Here is a 20,147-nt window from a genome sequence, read left to right on the forward strand (position 1 = left end):
TCTCATTCAGCCTCTCAGAGGCTCCCGGAGGCAGCCCTGCACCATAGGTGTGTGTGTGGACTATGGGCCTGGCCACCTGAATTTTGTTGTTAATCTTTTTAGATACACATGACAGTAGCGTGTATTTTGACATATTATACATCCATGGAATGTAACTTCCCATTCTTGTGGTTGTACATGATGTGGAGTTACACTGCTTGTATATTCATATGTGAATATGTGAGCACAGGAAAGTTCAATTCATTCTACTATCTTTCCTATTGCCATTCCCCCTCCCTTCCCTTCATTCCCATTTGTCTAATCCAGTGAATTTCTGTTCCCACCTCCCATTGTGAGTTAGCATCCATATATCAGAGAGAACATTTGGCCTTTGGTTTTGGGGGATTGGCTTTTTCCACTTAGCATGATAATCTCCAGTTGCATTTACCCGCAAATGCCACAATTTCATTTATGACTGAGTAATATTCCACTGTGTATATATGCCACATTCATCTGATGAAGGGCACCTAGGTTGGTTCCCTAACTTAGTTGTTGTGAAATGAGCTGCTATAAACATAGATGTGGCACCTGAATTTTGACCCTGGTGGTACAAAAAGCCACTTCATCCTTTATACCTCAGTTGCTCATCAATACGGTGGGGTGACAAGCTGACTAGCAGTAACTGTCCCAGAGGAGTGTGGTTAGGATTGAGGGAATAAATGAGTGACTCACGCTAGTCAAGTGTCGTCCAAGTGCTGGCTCTTATTGGTCTGGCCCTGGGCATTATTCAGGAGTGTGACTTAACCCTTGGAGAAGGGTCGGAGGTATGGAAAGAGGGGCATCTGTCCAGAAGCCTCTTGCATTTGGCTTCTCTGGGAATACCTCCTATCCCTGTTCCCATGGCAACTCTGCCCTTGGGCAGAAGGACTCCGTCATTTTTCCCCTGGAGGTACACAGGTCATCCCTCTCCTCAATGTGCAGCATCCTCAGAAGACTGGAAGGGTTTAAGAAGGTTACTCTCCATTGCACAGAGAGAAAGACAGAGGCCCACAGAGGACAAGCACACACTAATCATAAGCAACTCCAAAGCCAGTAATCCCAACAGAAAATCCTTGTATCTCTGTGGCGTGACATGCTCTTGGGACACCTTTCTGTCAATCATCCTATGTGACCCTCCCATTTTAGAGAGGGGGAACTTTAGGTTCAGAAAGGGGAGGTGATTTTCCTTATAACTAGTTAGTGACAGAGCTAGGACTTAAACCTAAGTCTCTGAATCCTAAAACTTGTAGCTTCAGAGGGGTAACAAAGAATAGAGGTTAACAGCATGGCACTTTGGAATCAGAACCAATCTAAAATTCCAGCCCTACTCTCTCTTAGCTATGTGACCTCAAGCAAATTCCTTAACCTATCTGGGCTTTAGTTGCCCCATCTATAAAATGGACATAATAGAAGCTACGTGATAGAATTTTCAGGATTAAATGAGACAGAGAATGCACTTCACATATTGAAGTGTGCTAAGTGGGAGCCGCTCCTCCCTGGCCCCAGCCAGGGACCTCCCTGTGCCCACAGGCACATCCACGCACACACATCTTCCCACCCCAGCCTCTCTACCTCTTTCCCTCCAGCAACCAGCGGCTGCCTGCATGTTTTCCACCGGCTGGCTTGAGCCGAAGGGGTTGTGGTAGCTCTAGCGGGTTCCAGTTGGGAGTCTGGCGCTGCTCTTGATTAATTTCCCCAGGGCCACACAACGTTTCATGTGGCTGTCCTTTGTAATTATGCGTTTCCCCCCTAGGGTGTCCAGGATGGGGCTGTTTTTCTCTTTTCTCCCCTTTATTCCCGCCCCTGTGCTTCCCCCCCCCTCTGTGCCCCGCCCCTCCTGGGCTGCTGCTCTGTCCCCCCCCCCTTTCCCCCTCCCCGGCCCGGCCTCGCCCCCACCAGTTTCTATTTCCCCCCTGTCTCCGCTGGCTTCCCGCGGTTTCTCTTGGCCTGTGCTCAAGCCTGGCGTGACACGTCTGGCGTGACCGCTCTCCCCCTCCCACATCAGTTGGGGAGGAAGCAAGTGTATCCAGGGAGGGGAATTGGGGGGGCTGGGTGCTGCCAGCCCAGGTGCCAAGCCAAACAGCCTGTGCGCCACGTCTGACTCGGTACCTGGGGCCTGGAATGCTGGGCCGGCTGGCCCCAACCCTTACCCAGCCCTACCCAAGACTCCCCCAAACCTAGTTCCTACTCCCCAAAGTCTGGTTCTAGCTGGTAGAAAGCAGGACCATGGGGCTGGTCTTTCCCTGAGTCTCTGAGAATGTCTATGAGAGTATTCAGGGATCCCCCCCACAACCCGCCGCCTTCTGGAGATGAAGAATGGTCACTTCCAGGGACAAGAGGTGTACCTGGCCTGCTCTGGGGAGGACATCCCACCCCTGGAAGAGCACAGGCAGAGGTGTGTCCCCTGTATGCCTTCCTCCTCTATTGGCTCTGCTGATACTCCTGGGGAAGCAGGAAGGTCACTGATGGTGGCAGTTTTTGGAATGCAACAACCACGATGCAGATCTGTCTTCCCAATTCACCAGCCCTGACCTTGCAGAACCCCCACACTTGTCAGTCTCTGTTTCCTCATCTATGGCAGAGGGGGGAGTCACTAAAGAGGATCTGCGAGGAAGAAATCAGACAGGGGGTGTCAACCCTCCCCGGAGCGCTGGCTCACAGGGTGCTCCACATATGGGCCCCTATCCCACTTCTCCCTCAGCCTAGCAACTGGGGCTGGTCTTGCACGCCAGGCAAGATGGAGGGACCAGAAACAAGGGGAGCAGCACCACACTGAGGTCTGAGGAGGTCTCTCCTTGAATCCCTACAACTTCCCAAAGCTCAGGACATAACATCAATCATACAGACTCTTTGGGCTTGTGCATCCCTCATTCACTATCCACGTGCACACACACTGTGTCCTACAGTCACAGCGACCAACCTTCCAGCCTGTCTGGTCACCCTCTGGGCTTCACTTCTTATTCACAACTTGTCCAACACGTTCATCATGAGCTCTTATCCTGTGCCAAGCTCTTGGTGACCAGGTTCTCCATCCACCCTGAGGTCAAAGCCAGAGAATCGGTTGTTGACTTGACTTCGCTTTTCCAACTCCCACATCCATCAGTGGTACTACTAATCATAATGGTAACTGTGCTGGAGGCAAAGAAAGGTACTGTTCTAGGTCATTCATGCTTATCACCTCACCTCATGCTATCCTATGGAGGTACATAGATACCATCCTCATCTCTTTTTTGTTAATAAGGAAACAGAAGGACAGCTGTTGAGTAACCTGCCTGAGGTCTCCCGAGTGGTAAGTGACGGAAGTGAGATTTGAACCCAGGGAGTCCGACACCAGAGTCCTGACCTGGCTCCTTGATATTCCCAGAGTTCACCAACATCTCCTCTTGCTTTGGCTGCTGTCATACTCACTTCACTCAGGAGTCTCTTTGCTGGCTCCCCACCTCCAGGTTGGCCCCCACCTGCTGCCAAAGATGGAGGGGAGACCCAAACCCTATCACATTGCTCTCCTGCTAAAAGTCCTTCAATGGCTCCCCACTTTTTTGAGATACTGGGGATGGAACCCAGGCCCTCATGCACGCCAGGCAAGCACTCCACCACTGAGCCACACTCCAGCCCAGCTCCCCGCTTGCTTAAGCATAAAGTTCAAAGCTTTAGCAAAGCCCTTGCCTACCTGTCAGGATCATCACTTGCTAGTTCCAGATCTTTCCCCATCACTGCCTTTCCCACTAGGCCCCAACACAACACACACACACACACACACACACACACACACACACACTACACACACAGTTCAGCCAAACTCCCTCCTGCAAATTCTCTAGAGCACACTCAGGATTCCTTCTTATCTCTGTGCATGTGCTGTTCCTTCTACCTGTGACATTTTTTAAGGCCTCAAAATTATTTGCAAAATGAATGAATCGATGACCATTTAGACAAACAATATTGCAATAGTATCATCACGTATCACAGCTGTGCAGAACATTTTGCAAATCCCTCCCATGTATTGCACATTCATCTTCATGACAACCCTGTGAGGTAGGCAGGGAAGATAGTTAGCCCCACGATAGTCAGGGTAGGTGCCAGGACCATAGGCCACCTTTTCTCTCTGGCTGGCTTGTACTTTTCCCACAGGATTGCAAGAGGCAAATCTATTCATTTACCTTACAACTGTGGAAGTGGGGAATGGGGCCTCTGTCCCCATCCCCTGACCCACACAAGCAACAGGGAGTCATGGGGTTGGGGGTAGACACTAATTATCTAGTTCTCCAAACCAACAGGGTCTGCCCACTTCCCAGAAAGTGTAGGGGAAATGGCATGTCTAATTCAGAAGCTCCATGCCTAGTCTGAAAGTGAGGCCTTTAGAACCCCTAAGCAAAAAATGGGATCCACGAGTTTAAAAAAATTTAAAAAACAACTTAACCTTAAAATAAATGCAAAGAAGTCCAGTGAACTCCAAGTTTTTTCCCATGAAGGCCTCTTTGATGCTCTGGATGAAATGTCAAACCCCCCCCCATACACACACACACACACACACACCCCTCTTATTTTTGGCTGTCCCTGTCCTTTGCTGGTGCCCTAAGTAAATGTTTAGTCTGCCCCGCCAGAGGGGGAGCAAGCGCAGGCTTTCCTAGCCTTTGATCTCCTGACCTTGGCTCCTAGGGGCAGCCGGATTGCTGGCTCTGTCCAGTGGTGGGGCTGGCTGGAAGGAGAGGGGTGGCTGGGGCCAAAGGCCTAGACACATTGGGATGGAGTGCAAAAAGAAAATGAGGGGAGACAGACAGGTTCGGTCACTGGGGCAAATCAGGCAGCTTGGGGGAGGGCAGACACTGAGGTTCAGAAACAGAGAAGGAAGTGAGAGGATGCCCCAGGGAGTATAGGGGATAAAGGTCCCAACCATGGTGGCCATGGCACAGCTAGCTAGGCAGGACCCCCAGGACTGGGTTTTTGTTTGTTTTGTTTTGACTGGGAATTGAACTCAGAGGTGTTTTACCATTGAGCCACATCCCCAGCCCTTTTAAATTTTGAGACAGGGTCTTGCTAAATTGCTCAGGGTCTCTCTAAGTTTCTGAGCCTGGCCTTGAACTTGCAGTCCTCCTGCCTCAGCCCCCTGAGCTGCTGGGATGACAGGTCTGCAGCACTCTGCCTGGTTGGACCCATGTTTTTATGATGGAATGGGGGCTAAATGTCAGCCACAGGGAGAAAAGCCCCCCACCCCCACCCCGCAAACTCCTGCCACTCAAGGGCAGTCAGGACAGTTCTGAGTCGTCTGACTTCCATGTCCATGCACTGGGCAGGGCCACAGCAGGACCTACAAGCTGTGAATACCAGAATACCAGAGGCTTTTTTCCTTTCACTGTCAGCACTTCCGTTTCTCCTGCTGGCAGGTGTCATGCTCCAATCTCATCCTCCAACTTTGATCTCTCTCTAAATCCCCCGCTTGAGCCCCCTGCCCCAATGAATCCATTCTCCCGTAGGATAATGAGATGTCACTGGAAATGCAGTGGTGTTCAACAGGCATGTGTGAGGCACCACCTACCCTGTTCCAGCTCTGTGCGGTGTTGTGTGGATAAACCCAGCACCTGACCCAGAGGACCACAGTGGGCAAGGTTCCATCACCCGAGCACCTGTTCCCACTTTTGGGCAGGCTTGATCTTGCTGCCATGATGCCCCTGCTGGTCAAGAAGGGAACTACAGGCTCCTTGGAGGAATGGATCTGTCATGGGTGGCCCATGACAGCCCATTCTCCTTCCCACCCACCTTCTCTCCTTGCGCAGAGCCCTGGGGGCAAGAGCGGGCTAGGTGGAGGAGACAGCCCCTTCCTGATGCTCTTTGGGAACATGGCAGAATGCCAGTCGCCTCGGGACTGCTGCCCTGGTGGCCCTACCTAGGGAGGTCTCCCTTCCCCAAATACACACACAAGGGAACACAGACGCACTGCTGCCGACAACAACCAAACCCCCCAAGAAACCAAAGTCAGGAGGAGCCAGCTGTCTGGAACACGGAGTGGAGAAGGGGATCTGAAGGAGAAGGAAGGGCTGAGGCCAGGGGCGCTTGGACTGCGACTCAGCTCCCAGGAAGCAGGTGACCCCCAGGACAGCCCCTCAGTGACTCACAGAGACTGCAGGCCCGGCAGCTCCCACAGCGCTTCCGCCGGGATCCCTCCCAGCTCGTTGTTCTGCAGCATCCTGGAAGGGAAAAGGGGCTTTGAGGACCCACAGGGCATGAGGACAGGGGTGGCAGGGGGTGAGGGGGTCCCCGCTTGAGCCCCCTGCCCCAAGCCAGGCCCCTCCCTCTTGCTTGAGAGCCCCAGAGGGAATCTTGTTCCAGCCCCTCCCCTCTGTTGCTAGTGGGGAGTCGGAGGCTGTTGAGGTGTGCACTGGAGGCTGGGAGGCCCAGAGTAGGGAGAGAGCATCTCAGAAGAGCTTCCAGGATGAGGCAGGAGGAAAGAGAATGGTGAAAAGGAAGGGAGATGTTCTCGAAGCAACAAGGGCCGAAGTTGGAATCCATGGAATTCTGCTGAAGTTTGGCAGGAAGCACGTGGGGAAATATGGATTTTTTTCTCCCTGGGCCTCAGTTTCTCTAGCTATTCAACTAAGAGGCTAAAGGTTCCTTTGTGGAAGAGGAGGACACGAATGAGGGTAAGGCCAACCCTAGGGTGTCAGGGTTTCAGGAAAATGTGTTTTTAGAGTCCTTGTCTGTAGATACAGTTTGAAACCCAGCACAGTGGCACATGCCTGTAGTCCCAGTAACTCAGGAGGCTGAGGAAGGAGGATCCCAAGTTCAAGGCCAGCCTCCATGAAACCCTACCCCCAAATTAAAAGGGTAGCTCAGTGATGGAGTATCATTGGTTTTTATCCCTAGTACTGTAAGAAAAGAGAAGAAAGGAAGGAAAGGAGGGAGGAAGGGAGGGAGGAAAGGAAAGAACTGAGGCTGGCCCACCAGATCAACACACCAGCCTGTTCTGGTGGGCCAGCCTCACACAACAGAATTTAGAAAAGTAACAGACCAACTCGTGGAAATGACCCTCTGGCCAAGCTACCTTCCTGGAATTGGGGCTGGGCCACAGGATGTGAGGATGTCTCCCCAGGCTGGGATCCTGGAGCTCCTGGGGGCATGCAGGGAAACCCCAGGGAGCATGCAGTCGGGGAGCAATGACAGAATGGGACACCTTTCCCAGAGGCACCACTAACTCCAGCCAACTCCCGGCAGCAGAGGGACCTTAGGACATTTGAGGAAGGCACCCCACACTGCAGGAAGTCCCTGAGGGTCCTGCTTGCCTGGTTCTAAGGGAGACACTGGAGGACAAAATGGAGGGAAGCCTTTGGGTAGCCATTGCCATCAGAACATCCTTTACTTCTGAGCCCCCAGATCCAGAAATGAGAAGAGGGCACCCAAGGAGCAGGAGCTCTGGAAATAGCTGAAGAAGCAGGAAGGATATGGCTGACTGTCCCAGGCAGGGTGAGGGAGCACCCCCTCCTAAGCTGTGCATGCCACCTGTCCAGGGAGGAGTCAGGGGCATTTGTGGGTCTGCCTCAGCTGGCCAGGCTCCTTGGGAATTATGGGGGGTGGGGTGCAGGAGGCTGATCTCTCAGTGAGCACTTACTATGTGCCCCAGTATGTTGCTGCCCTGAGGGGTCCAGTCTTCCCTCTAAGGTGTTATTGCTAGCCCTGGTTCAGAGGGGAAGGTCAAGGCTCCAAGAGGATAAACACCTTGCCCAAGGTCACATAGGTATCACTGGGCTTCAGGGAACGGGGCTTATTTCCTGATCTTGACTTTAGTAATAGTAAGAGCTGGCTTGCCAAGTCCTGGTGTTGGGGTGTTAACAGGTATTCACCCAAACCTATCCTTGTTACAACTCCACCAGATCATTTCAAGGTCACACTGCTGATAAGGGACAGACAGAGCTGGGGTTTGAATCCAGAGGTTTAGACCCACAGTCTGGATGCTTGACCAATGACACCACATAGCACCTATCTCGATGGCAGGGTAGAGCAGGGGCCAGAAAATGCTGATGAGCCTGGTAGCTATTGTTGCCTGCTGTGTGATTGTTCAGGTCAGAGTCACCTGTTACCTTCCCTGATCTCCTCTTAGGGATATGTGAAGACCCCAAATACAAACCAAATTTCAGCACCCTGGGACAGGATGCTCATCTACTGCAGGGATGTGGGGAGTGCAGAAAGGAGCCCCTGGTGGAGGCAAAGCTGAAGATGAGAGAACAATTCAGACTCAGGCAGCCCAGGACTGGGGTCTTGCCCAGCAGGAGAGAGGGAGGGCAGTGTGGGAGAAGGGCAGGCTGCCCTGAGCAGCTGGAGGACCCTGCCCCTTTCCATGCACACTCCGTGATCCCAAAGGTCTCAGCCTCCTGGTCCCTCCAGCGCAGGCTCTAAGCGGTGTCAGAGAGAGCTTTCCAATGATGGTTTCCCTTCCTGAATGGAATTTAAACCTGCGCCTCTCCAGCTTCCTTAAATATGATGTCCCACGTGAGGCTCTGTCAGATGGCCCTGAGACTGCATCCCCAGCTCTGCCCCTCTCCAGGGGTATGAAAGGTGCAATTGCTTAAACTCCCAGGGCCTCTGTTTCCTCCTCTTTGGACTGGGGATAATGATGGTGAACTCAGGTGCTGACTGTGATCAAATAAAACAGCCCTCGAAAACCCTGTGCAGCAAGAAAAAACTAAGGGGATGCTGGCGGACATCACTGACCGTCATTAATATCTGGTCTCAGTTCTACCACTTACTGGAGGACTGGAGTAAGTCACTGCCCTCCTCCGGGCCTCAAGACCCTCATCTGTTAAAGGAAGAAGCTGCCAGAAGATGCACAGACTTCCCCCAGTTGTAGCAGTCAAGGATTTGGTCTCACCTAACCACACACAAAGAAGTGACAGGTCAACCAGGGGAAGGGACCCGTTCTTCAGGCTCCTCTCCTGCAACTGAGGCCTGCTTGGCCAAGGGACTCCAGGGCAGCTCCCTGGGCAAAGATGCTGAAGCTCCTGGGAACCCGCACTTCCCTGTGCAGGTAGAGGAGCTGAGGGCATGCAGCGGGGAGCTCCTCTCCCTCCAGCCATCTGACTTCTTTCATGGGAAAAGGCAAGCACTTCTCTCCCCACCTGAGTGAGCTGCCTGGATTCTCACCCCGAGGCCTCAGCATGCTTGAAGCAAAGTACAGGGAAATGATGGCTGGGAAAGGGAGCCGGGGCTGCTCAGGCTGCGCATTCCTCCAGGACTAGACCTGAACAGGTACCTTCCACCGCAAAGAGCACCTCCATGTACCTCCACCCTCCAAAAAGCCCCACCCCTTCCTCTGCCAAATCCTAAACAGGGAAATCTAGAAAGACCTTTAAGGTGTAGGAATCGTACCCCCAACACAGATTCTGCAGTATCCTCATGGGGCTCTTAAGTTATTTTCCACTGTCAGGGAACTCAGTGTCTCCCCAGAGAACTCATGCCAGGCCACACCACCTGGCCACCAGAAAGCCCCTTCTTTCCTGAATCAAAACCCAGCAAGCTGGAGTCCAGCATGGCATTTGGTTCCGGCCCCGACCTGCTTCCAGTGCTGTCCCTGGTCTCGTCACCCAGCCATCAGCTTCTTTATTGAAGCACAATCAGGTTTTAAAGACTGGAAGGACTTTTAGAAGGGAGCAGCCAAGATGAAGAGATGGAGGATCAGAGAGGGGTGGTGACTTGCCCTGAATTGCAAGACAGATTAATGGCAGGATCCCAGGATCTCAGCCCTGGGTCCCAGGCCAGGGCTTTGTGACCTTCCCTACTTCTCTTGCTGGCCCTGGTTCTGCCTGGTGAGGCACAGTCTATTTCATCCTGTGCACTCAACTCTGACTGCATGTTAGAATCACCTGGAAGGTTTTTAAATTCCCAATGCCCAGCCACACTGTAACTCAGTTAAGTCTCTGGGGCAGAGTCCTTGGGGGAGAAATATGAGGCATTCACAGTTTTTCAAATTCACAGTGACATTTTTTTTCTTCTTTCTTTCTTTTTTTTTTTTTTGTGACTGGGGATTGGGAACTGAACCCAGCCCTTGCACATACTAAGCAACTGCTCTGCCACGTAATGAACTGGGAGGGATAATGATGTTGACCTTATGTGCTGTGATCAAATAAAAGAGCCCAGTCATTTTTATTTTCTTTTGAGACAGGATCTCACTAAGCTGCCCAGGCTGGCCTCCAACTTGCAATCCTCCTGCTTCAGCCTCCCAAAGGACTGGTTTCAGGTGATTGTCATGTGGAGCTGAGCCTGGCAGAAGTCTAGTACTCAGCACCCTCCCTCCCTGGGTCCTGGTGTGTCAGTCAGCTTTTTCCTCTGCTGTGACTGAAGGACCCAGCCAGAACAATTGTAGAGGAGGAAAAGTTTATTGAAGGATTCACAGTTTATTGAAGGTCTCAGTCTATAGAAGGCCAGCTCCACTCCTCGGGGCTCGAGGTGAGGGAGAACATCATGGTGGAAGAGTGTGGCAGAGGGAAGCAGCTCACGTGGTGACCAGAGAGCAGAGAGACTCCCTTCTCCAGATACAAAATGTATACCCCATAGCCACACCACCAGTGAACCACTTCCCCCAGCCACACCTCATCTGCCTCCAGTTACCACTCAGATAATCCCATCAGGGATTAACTCACTGGTTAGGTTAAGGCTATAACCCAATCATTTCTCCCCCAAACTTTCTCGCATTGTCTCTCACATGTGAGCTCTTGGGGGGACAGCTCATATCCAAACCATAACACCTGGGGAACATCTTTCTGGCCAGAGAGACACTTGGGGACAAGAACCATGAGTGCCACAGCCAGAGGGTACCACAGGTGACCCAGCAGTGGCTCTACAGGCCCTTCCTTTGGTTCTGCAAAGGGGCCTTGGGGTTCCTGGAGTGGGCAAGACAGCGCCTAGAGCCCCCGACCCACACTCGCAGAGCTCTCTCTCATCTGTTGTACGTTGAGACTTCTATACAAGGTCTTTTTAAATTTCTGGGATTTTTTTTCTCTATTTCTTTTTCTTCCTTTCTTAATGTGGTGCTGGGGTTGGAAGCCAGGGCCCCATCCATGCTGGACCTGAGCTCTACCACTGACCAGACCCTCAGCTTTTGTTTTAAGTTTTTGTAGCTAAAAATGTTGGGAAGTTTATTCCAACTATCCCATTTTAAATGATGAAATAATGATTTGCAGGGAGAGGGCGTCGGAACGTCCTCCCGGCACCTACTCTGGTGAGGTCCTCTGGGCTCCAGTTTCCCTGCTATACTAGAGACCCTCTTCCTGTCCACCAATCCCTTAGAGGGTCTCCCTGGGCTCTGGACAGCCTGGGCCCATGAAGCAGGCCAGTGAGACTCACCCAAAGCCAGCACTCCCCAGGGACTCACCCGTCCCTCCTGGGGTCTGTTCAGTTCAGTTCAACAACACAGATGGAGCCCCAGCTCTGGGCCAGGCATGGCCACTGTCTGGCCAGGTGGAGCATAAACACAGCCCATGACAATCCCAGACAGCTCCAGGCCCCGTGGAGAGGGCTCCCTAGAGGCTGGCATAGGGAGATGTCCTCGAGGACAAGCCAGACGAATTCTTTCCCTCCCGCTCCTTGGTGCCCTCCAGCCAGGGCTTCAGAGGGATGGGCCCGCTCAGAAGAAGCCAGGAGCCCTTCTAGACCCTTATGTTCACCAAGATGGCACTGGCGAGGAATCTGCAGTCACCGACTCCCAGGGATTCGGGGCTCAGCCCAGGAGCAAGGGTTCTGGGGAAATCTTCCCAGTCTCCTGGAGGCAGGGACGGAATGGTAAGGCCCTGACTGTCTGCCACCTGCTTCCTGGGTCTGGCTCTGGTGAGGAACAAAGGCCCCAGCAGAGTCCTTTCTTTTCTTTTTCTTTCCTTTCCTTTCTCCCGCCCCCCCTCCCCCTCCTCCTCCTCCTCCTTCTTGTCCCCCCCCCCGCCCCCGCAGTATTAGGAATTGAACCTAGGGGGTACTTTTCCACTGAGCCACATCCCCAGCCTTTTTGTTTGATTTTGAGACAGGGTCTTGCTACATTGCCCAGGTTGGCCTGGTACTTGTGGAGAGTGCCTCGGCCTCCCGAGTTGCTGGGATGACAGGCGTCTGCCACTGTGTCTGGTACCAGCAGGCATCTTGGTAGATGGGACCACAGTATCCTGATGCAGGGTGGACACAGGCCCTGGCTGGTCCTCCGAGAAGGGGACTAAGGCCTGGATTAAGGACTAAGGTCCTGCTCTCTGGCAGGAAAGCTCTGGGAGGGAAGGTGGGGCTACAACCTTTTGAGTTAAAGAGCCTGAGACTTAACAGACACACACCCTGAGCCCAAGGGCTCTGGCCACAGCCACCCCCAGGCCCTACAGGCACTCAGGACAGGGCCCTTGGAGGTGCAGGCATTGTCCCATGTGCCTGGGGCAGCAAGAACGGTAGCTTCCCTTGGGACAGCACCACCAGCGAGCCTGGCAAGCGAACCTGATGTCCAGACACACAGGAGCCCACGGCTGCCGAGTCCCTGTGGAGGCCAACTCTCGTGATCCAACCTTATACAGAGGAGAGTGGGAGAGAAGCCCTAGTGATACCTCCAGGGCTGGCCTGGGGGGAGGACCTGGGAGGGGCTCTGCCACAGTCATTCAGGGAGGATCAGAGAGGGAATCCACTTTGTTTAATCCTTTGCTTCTGGGAGGGTAAAAAGGAGGCGGCTTGTCCCCCAGGCATCAGAGAAAGGAAGGTGCAGTTCAGAGAAGGGTCCTGGATAAGAGGAGACCAGGGAGCTGCTGGGGTCCCTGGTGCAGAGAGGCTCTCTTGCAGGCCTGAAAGCCAAACAATGGAAGGACCTGCAATAAGGGACGTCAGACATCGGGAAGGTCCTATGCTGGGGTGCTCTGAAGCACTGGAGTGACAGGAGGGATTCCCCAGACAGCCTGCCTGCTCCTAAAGCAGAGGTCTGCAGGCAGAGGAAAGGCATGCAGGTTTGGGGGACCTGGTGGCCTTGGAGGATGGGGCAAAGCAGAGGTCTCTGGCAGAGATGGGGGCGAATGGGCTGGCAGTCCTCCGCTCTCCTGGCCGCCCTGCTGCTGCGCCAAGGTGCCGTTGGTGGGAAGGGGGCGGCAGGCAGCCTGCGGTTTCTCCTGGGCTTTGATTTATTGCCTAATGCAGGCAGAGAAGAAAGGGGAGGCTCATCTCTAAGCCAGAGTCTTAGGAGCGGGACGTGAGTCTCCCATCTTCTGAAGGCCCAGCAAACAGAGCCCTGCTCTCTAATTCGGCTGCAGGTCTGAGCCTGCCACGGGGCACAGACATGCCACCAAGTAGGCTTCTTGCACTGCGCCTCTGGTTCAGAATCCCCCACCCCCACCCCCATGGCTCTGTGCTTATGGGGAGCAAGAGGCAGAGGCAGGAAGGAGACCTGGGAGGCAGGAGCAGAGGTGCCAAGAGGGAGAGAAAGGTCTGAGACAGAAGAGGAGGCTGAGGACAGACAGGAGGCACCCACGGGCAGAGTAGAGAATGGAGGAGGGACAGTGGCCAGGACAGCCCTGAGAGTGAGATTCAGAGGCAGATGGAGAGAGACCTGGGGACCAGAGGTGCCCCAACAACACCAATTACGTGGGAAAAGAAGAAAGTGCTTAGGTTTGGATGACTGGCTGGACCATGTGGGAAGGGCCCCTGCTAGTCCAAAAGCAACTTAAGAAAAAATTTAAAAAGATATCTCAGTGTCTGAGTGGGGTGCTGCATCCAACCAGGGCACAGAACTGGATTTCAGTCCCTTATCCCCTCAGGCTCAACTACCCAAAGACCTGCAAGTCTAGTTAGGGCCAAAGGAGTAACAGAGCTGGGGAATGCTCAGCCAGCACCTTAGGGAAGCTTCCAAATGACCGTTCTTTTGCTTCAGGATCCGCCCCCTAAGATCCTCATTTTCTTCCTAATCCCTGGGGTAAGGAGCCTTTCCAGGAAGCCCACCTCCAGAGTCTGTGTTTCCACCTCCTCCACCCTTCCTCCTCATAAGGACCCAAGAAGGCCTCGGGGAGGACAGTATTGTTGAGCTCAAGTGAGTCATGGGTTGGGATGAGAGGAGATGGGGCCTCAGCCTTCCCTTCTCTGAAGTGGATCCTCAGGCCAATGGCAAGGGAAAGCAAGGTAATTAATGCAAGGTCTTTGCCAACTCACTTTCCTTTTTGCTTCAAAGGGAAGGTGAAAGGGATTGGGCAGAAGCAGCCTGAAGGCTGAGGAGAAGATAGGAGAATGAGCTAATTAATGCACATTTGAGCCTCAAAAAGAAAAATGAGCAAAGAAAACCCATCTGGATTCTTCCTCCCTAGAAACAGTCCTCTGCCTCTTCTGGCCTGAGGGTCTCAGGGAGGGTGCTGCAACTGAACTCTTCCCCCACCAAGCCCTGTGCCTTAGGGCATTACTCATGGCATCAAAAAAAAAAACAAAAAAAACTTCACTTCTCCCTATGGTGGCCACCAGCAGGTGCAATTCAACATTTGTTTACAGTCAAATGTCAACATTTGTTTACAGTCAACATGTGTTTTCAGTTTATTGCAGATAAGACAAAGCAAAGCATTGGACATAATGAGTGAAAATAAAGTGAAGATAAAGTCAAAATACACTCTACTGCCAAGTGTATCTAAAAAGAACAAATTTTTAAAAAGTGAAGAGAAGAAGCGAATCAGTGGTCAACCAAGAGTCAGGCTGCAGAGCTTCCATCTGACCATGAGTCTCTCTGCTGCACCTTTATGGAAACTGGGGTGCACTGATACTTACAGGATCTTCAGGCTGTAGAGACCAGAGAAGGCTTGTCCTGGAATATGTGAGAGATGATTTCCAGAGAGACGCCTGGAAATCAGAGTCAAAGTATCAGTGGTGTCAGCAGGTAACCCAAGGAGCGGGTGACTTCCATTATTACTTCGTTATCTTGGGATGTGGGAGGGGGAGGTGGTGGTGACAGCTAGCATTTATTGAGTCTACACCTACTCCACACATGCCATCTCAATTCTCACAAAACTCCATAAGGTACTTTGTTTGGTTTCAGGTAATGGGGATGGAACCCAGGTATGCTTAACCACTGAGCTATATCCCAGCCCTTTTTATTTTTTAGTTTGACACAGGGTCTTGCTGAGTTGCTTAGGGCCTCACTAAGTTGCTGAGGCTGGCCTCAAACTTGCAATCCTCCTGCCTCAGCCTCCTGAGCTGCTGGAATTACAGGCATATGCCACCATCCCTGGCTTGAAGGTATTTTTATACAATAATTTTGCTTGTTTATTTTGGTGCTGGGGATAGAACCCAGAGCCTTGTGCATGCTAAGCACATGCTCTACTACTTAGCTACAACTCCAGCCCTACAATGATCTTAGTGCTCCTGGGCTTTGATTGTGACCTGTCACATGAGGTCAAGCACAGAATTGTCCGCAGATGGTGCCGTCAGGTCAGGGTTCAAAAAGTTTGATATTTCAGATTTTTATATTTAAGCTATGCTTAAATTTTACATGAGAAATTTCACACACGGAAACTGAGGCTGAGCCAAGTGACTTCCCCTCCAGAAGCACAGGGTTCTCCCCACATCTGACAATCTTTGGGGCTCACTTTGCACCGTGGTCTGTCCTGGGCTGAGTTGGACCACCCACATCCTGCTCTTGATCACTGACCTGCACTGCCCATGTCACCAGTGAAGGGGTGGGTACAGACAGAGTCTGCATCTCCCCACACCTTACACCACACAGCTCACCCCCAGTAATTGGGGAGAATTGGGAGATGGGGTGCTGGCATCCCCCTGACATTCTGGTTTAATTAAGCATTTCCCCATTTGTCAGGAGGAGATCAAATCTAAAAGGAGCAAATGTAATAAAATATGCTCACACCTGACTGGGCAGAGGTTAATTGTGGATGGCTCAGAAGACACTTCTGAACCTCCAGAGTCCCCAGGGACGTTATCTCTCCTTCCTGCGAGCCTGCAGATGTGGAGATTGTGCTGGAATACAGCAGGAGCTTCTTTTTTTTTTCCCCCAATATGTTTTATCTCAGGCTGGGGATGTGGCTCAGGGTAGAATGCTCTCCTAGCCCTGGGTTAGATTCCACCTCACCCCCAAAAGAATCTAATCGAAGTCTCTTGACTTGACATTTGTCATTCAAAAATAACTGTGTGGAAAGGCATCTCGATATCTGAGGTCACCAAGCCTGGCTTCTGTGGATGGGCTCCTGCCTGGGTGGGTCCTGGAGCTTGACCCTGTCTCAGGGAGCAGGAGCTACAAAACCAGCCTTGACTCTCAGGTTGTCCCCCTCTTTGTCCCCTTTCCTGAGCACTTGGCCTTTGCTCGTAACTTTTTGTTCCCCTGACAGGCTGTCACATCCACCTGGGAAGGCCCCTCTTACCCTGTCCACTTCCTTTGAAAACTGGTTTCCTCCCTTTCTCCCTCCCCCCTTCCTCCCCCTCCCCCTCCTCTTCTTCCTCCTCCCCCTATTCCTCAGCTCCACCAACCCTGCCCCCCCACACGATGCCCCTTGGACCCACCCTACAGTGCCAGCTCCCTTGCTGCCCCCACAGCTCACCAGCCCTGAGCAAGCTCCCTGAGGGTGGCAGGAGGGACCTCCAGCTTGTTTCCCCTGTGTCTTCACCCACTGTGCTCCTCAAGGACAGGGAGTCCATCAGCCCCTAGGGCCGTCAGGGTTTGTAGCAAACCCTGCCACAGCCCTGGGGGTTGATGGACTCCCTGTCCTTGAGGAGCACTATGGGTAAGGAGGGGACACCTGTGAGGGAGTGGTAGGTCAGGGTAGGGATGGGGCAGAAACGTCTCCAGGGCCAGGAGGCCACAGTTTGTGCAGTTTAAGCAAAGCTTTGTAGGACCCCAAGGATCTAGGGGAAGAAGAGACTTGGGACAGAGTGACCTGGTTTCCCAAAGCAATCAGGAGGGACACTCTACTGGAGCAGGTGACTTCCTCCTGAGCCTCCTTGAGTGTGAGGCCAGACAGGAGTGACACTGTGGGGAGGGATGACCCAGAAAGGACTTTGCCAGGGAAGAGGATCTTGTAGGGGAGGGTATAAGACGTTGATCCTACAGGTCGTGGGGAGCCACCAAGGGCTCTTGAGCTGGTGGGGTGCATCTTGAAGTTGTACAGAGAACATCAGAAGGGAGGCAGCAGATCTGTCACTTAGGAGGCTGGTTTCCCCCAGGTGTCAGGGATGTCTGGGGCAGTAGCAGTGGGAATAGAGAACAAAGGGTAGACGTGAGTGACATCTCAGAACCACTGGGTTCTAGAGAATGGCTGGTGGCTGGACGCAGGGCACAGCTGCAGCTCAAAGATGACCCTGGGGAGATGTGCAACTAAGGACAATGAGAGGGAAAGTGAGCCAGGCACAGTGAGTGGCGCACACCTGTGATCTCAGCAACTCAGGAAGCTGAGGCAGGAGGATGGCAAGTTCAAGGCCAGTCTCAGGAACTTAGTGAGGCCCTGAACAACTTAGCAAGGACCTGACTCAAAATAAAAAATAAAAAGGGCTGGGGATGTGGTTCAGTGGTAGAACGCCCCTGGGTTTAATCCTGAGGACTGCCAAAAAAAAAAAAAAAAAAAAAGTTACAAAAAGGCCCAGGTTTCAGGGGAGGAATGCAGTTAGAGTCCAGACCTCCTGTACCGCCTGGGCCTAGCCCTGCCCCCCAGGACTCACACCTGGAGCAGAGGTCAGCGGGACACTTCTTGGCTTCCCAAGCCCCTTTCTCTTCCCTCAAGCCCCCCTCCTCCTGAGGTGACCTGGTTCCTCAGCTGGTAGAGGCAGCCCCAGCCTCGCCTCCCATCCCCCAACTCCCACTCACAGCTCCTCCAAGAAGCGAAGGTGGCGGAAGAGGCCGGGCTGAAGCTCCGTGAGGTTGTTCATGCTGAGGTCTCTGCGTGGAGAGAAAACCGGGAGGGGGCTGTGAGCTGCCCACCTGTACCATCTGCACTGTCATGCCCCAAGCCCCCATGGGGGAGACAGAGTTTCCCACAGTTCCTTTCAGCCCCCCACTTGCACCCTGCCATGCCCTCCTAGCTCCGCAGGCAGAGCAGGGCTGGGAGCCAGGCCCCTGAGCTGCCTCTGTCCAGTCTCCCATCCACCCTCCCCCTTTCAGTCTTCCTTGGCAGGGTTCTCCTGGGACTAGCTGCAATTAGGACAATGGAGGAAGCTGACTTCCCCACAAACGGAGGAGCTAGAGGAAAATTCGTAGCATTTCAGAGAGGAAGGGAGGGGTCTTTAGTGCAGATAATATTTTATGCACTCTTTTTACCATTGGGGAAACTGAGGCCTGGGATCACTGCCCTTCTGACCTACAGAGCAGCCTCAGTGGATGTCCATGTCCATGCCTTGCTGTGCCCATCCCCAGGCCACCACAGGGGTCATCCAGTCCCAGAGCCAGTGGGGTCTGGCCACCCTCTGGGCTCTCTGACAGTCTCCCTCCCGTTGGCCTTGCTCCCTGTCAGTCTCCTGGTACATCCTAGAAGATGCCCAGATTCCTGGATGGGGGTGTGTGAAGGCCTGGATCCCTCCATGCACTCACAGCCTAGATCATTCTAAACCTTCCAGGTTACCTAAGAGACCCTGTGAGTGGTTTTAGCGTCACTGTCCTTTAAGATGACCTGCAAACAAATTAACCACAATAACTACATTGACATTTACTGGAGGCCCACTCTGTGCCAGGCATTGGCCAACCTTTATCCAAATAATCCCACTTAATCCTCACAACCACCCCAGGCTAGCTTCCATTTTACATTTAAGAAAACAAAAGAAAAAAGCAAGGAGCTTTGGAGTCAAAAGGCCCTGAGGTCCTATCTCTCCTCCACAGTCACCTATCAAACCTGGGGCTCTTGATCACTTGGACCAGCCATTTTCTCAGCCATAAAAATAAAATGAATAATGATGATGATAATCATAATATGGAACAAATAAAACCAAGCTAGCGAGGTCCTTGTAAGGATCAAGAACTCACGTTGACAGATTGCCTAATAAATAGGACATACACAATAAATATTTGCTTCTTCCTTCCACCTTTCCCTCAGTGGACTGTGGGCCAGAGTCCCAGCCCCACAGGCCTGGAGGTGGGTGGGGCGGAGTCGGGGACTTTGTTTGCAGGTCCTGGTTCTTGTTGGCATTTTCTTCTTGGAGGCTGTGTGTTTATATCCGACTCATTTGGGTTCCCTCCCATTTCAAACTCCTAAGAGCTGCTTCTCAGCTCACCTCTCTGGGTGCGCAGAGGTGAGCCCAGACCGGACTACCGCATCCTTAGGCAGCACCCTCAGGCCCTTGCCTTGCTCTGGGAATGCACATGTGCCCTCAAACATGTGCCTCCCTTTCCCCCGCCCCAGAAATGTGTTGCTTTATGTGTGTGCTGGGAGAGGCCGGCTGGGGTGGCTAGGGACATGTGCTTGGGAGCCCAGTTCCAGTCTATAAAAAGACTGTTTAGTCTCAAATGTTTTATCTTTGATAAAGCTTGGGCTCCGGACTCCATGTCCTCTAAGGAAGGAAGATGTTCCAGGCAGGGTAGAGCTAAGGAACTGTCACGCTAAACGTGGGGCTGGTCCTTGCCTATGGTTCCCTCCCTGCACTCCTGTGGAAACAGAAGGGCCACGGCTACCTGCCAGGTCTAGAAGCAGGGCTCTGTGGAGGCCCTAGAGGGGCTGATGGTCATAGTCAACAACAGGAAAAAAGTTGCACCAAGAGGGTTCGTTTGGTCCTCGGGATGTTTCTGGGCTCCATCCACCAGCCTCTGGCTACATCTGACCGGAAGCAGGGTGATGCCCACAGATGCCCAGGCTGCAGATCCTGGTCTGACTCGATTCCTTCCTCTTGTGCCCTGGGCCTGGCTCATCCTCAGTGAGGAGGGAGCTGCTAGGTGCCACGAAAATGATTACCTCTAAATATTTACCCTGTGCATTTCTGATGTGTCTCGACAGGCACCCGAGCGGGAGTTCAAGGAGCACGTGGGGCATGTGACTCAGTCCTCATCACTCAGCTGTCCCTCCAGGGGCCGCACGCGGAGCTCTGATGCTTCTCCACAGCCCCTACCCCACCCACTCCCTCCGCCTGCCACCCTGACTAGCGGCCTCATTGTTCTCCCCTGGGGAGGAGGGGGCTGAACCCCCCCCCCACGCCTCCACATCCTGCCCCAAGACAGCAGGCCGCTCAGGTGCTCA

At 52.9% G+C, this 20,147-nt stretch overlaps 1 protein-coding gene across 1 annotated transcript in view; it reads right to left on the minus strand.

The window, feature by feature from the left end:
• Positions 1 to 20,147, minus strand: part of Lgr6 (leucine rich repeat containing G protein-coupled receptor 6) — a 116,820-nt gene that overhangs the window by 70,477 nt on the left and 26,196 nt on the right. The window contains exons 2-4 of the mRNA XM_077802619.1: positions 17,795 to 17,866; positions 14,755 to 14,826; positions 6,132 to 6,203 (exon numbers count right to left, since the gene is read on the minus strand). Coding sequence (XP_077658745.1) covers positions 6,132 to 6,203; positions 14,755 to 14,826; positions 17,795 to 17,866 — 216 coding nt within the window. The remainder of the gene's footprint in view (positions 1 to 6,131; positions 6,204 to 14,754; positions 14,827 to 17,794; positions 17,867 to 20,147) is intronic.

Source organism: Urocitellus parryii, chromosome 9 (assembly GCF_045843805.1).
Source record: "Urocitellus parryii isolate mUroPar1 chromosome 9, mUroPar1.hap1, whole genome shotgun sequence".
Classification (NCBI taxonomy): Eukaryota; Metazoa; Chordata; class Mammalia; order Rodentia; family Sciuridae; genus Urocitellus; species Urocitellus parryii.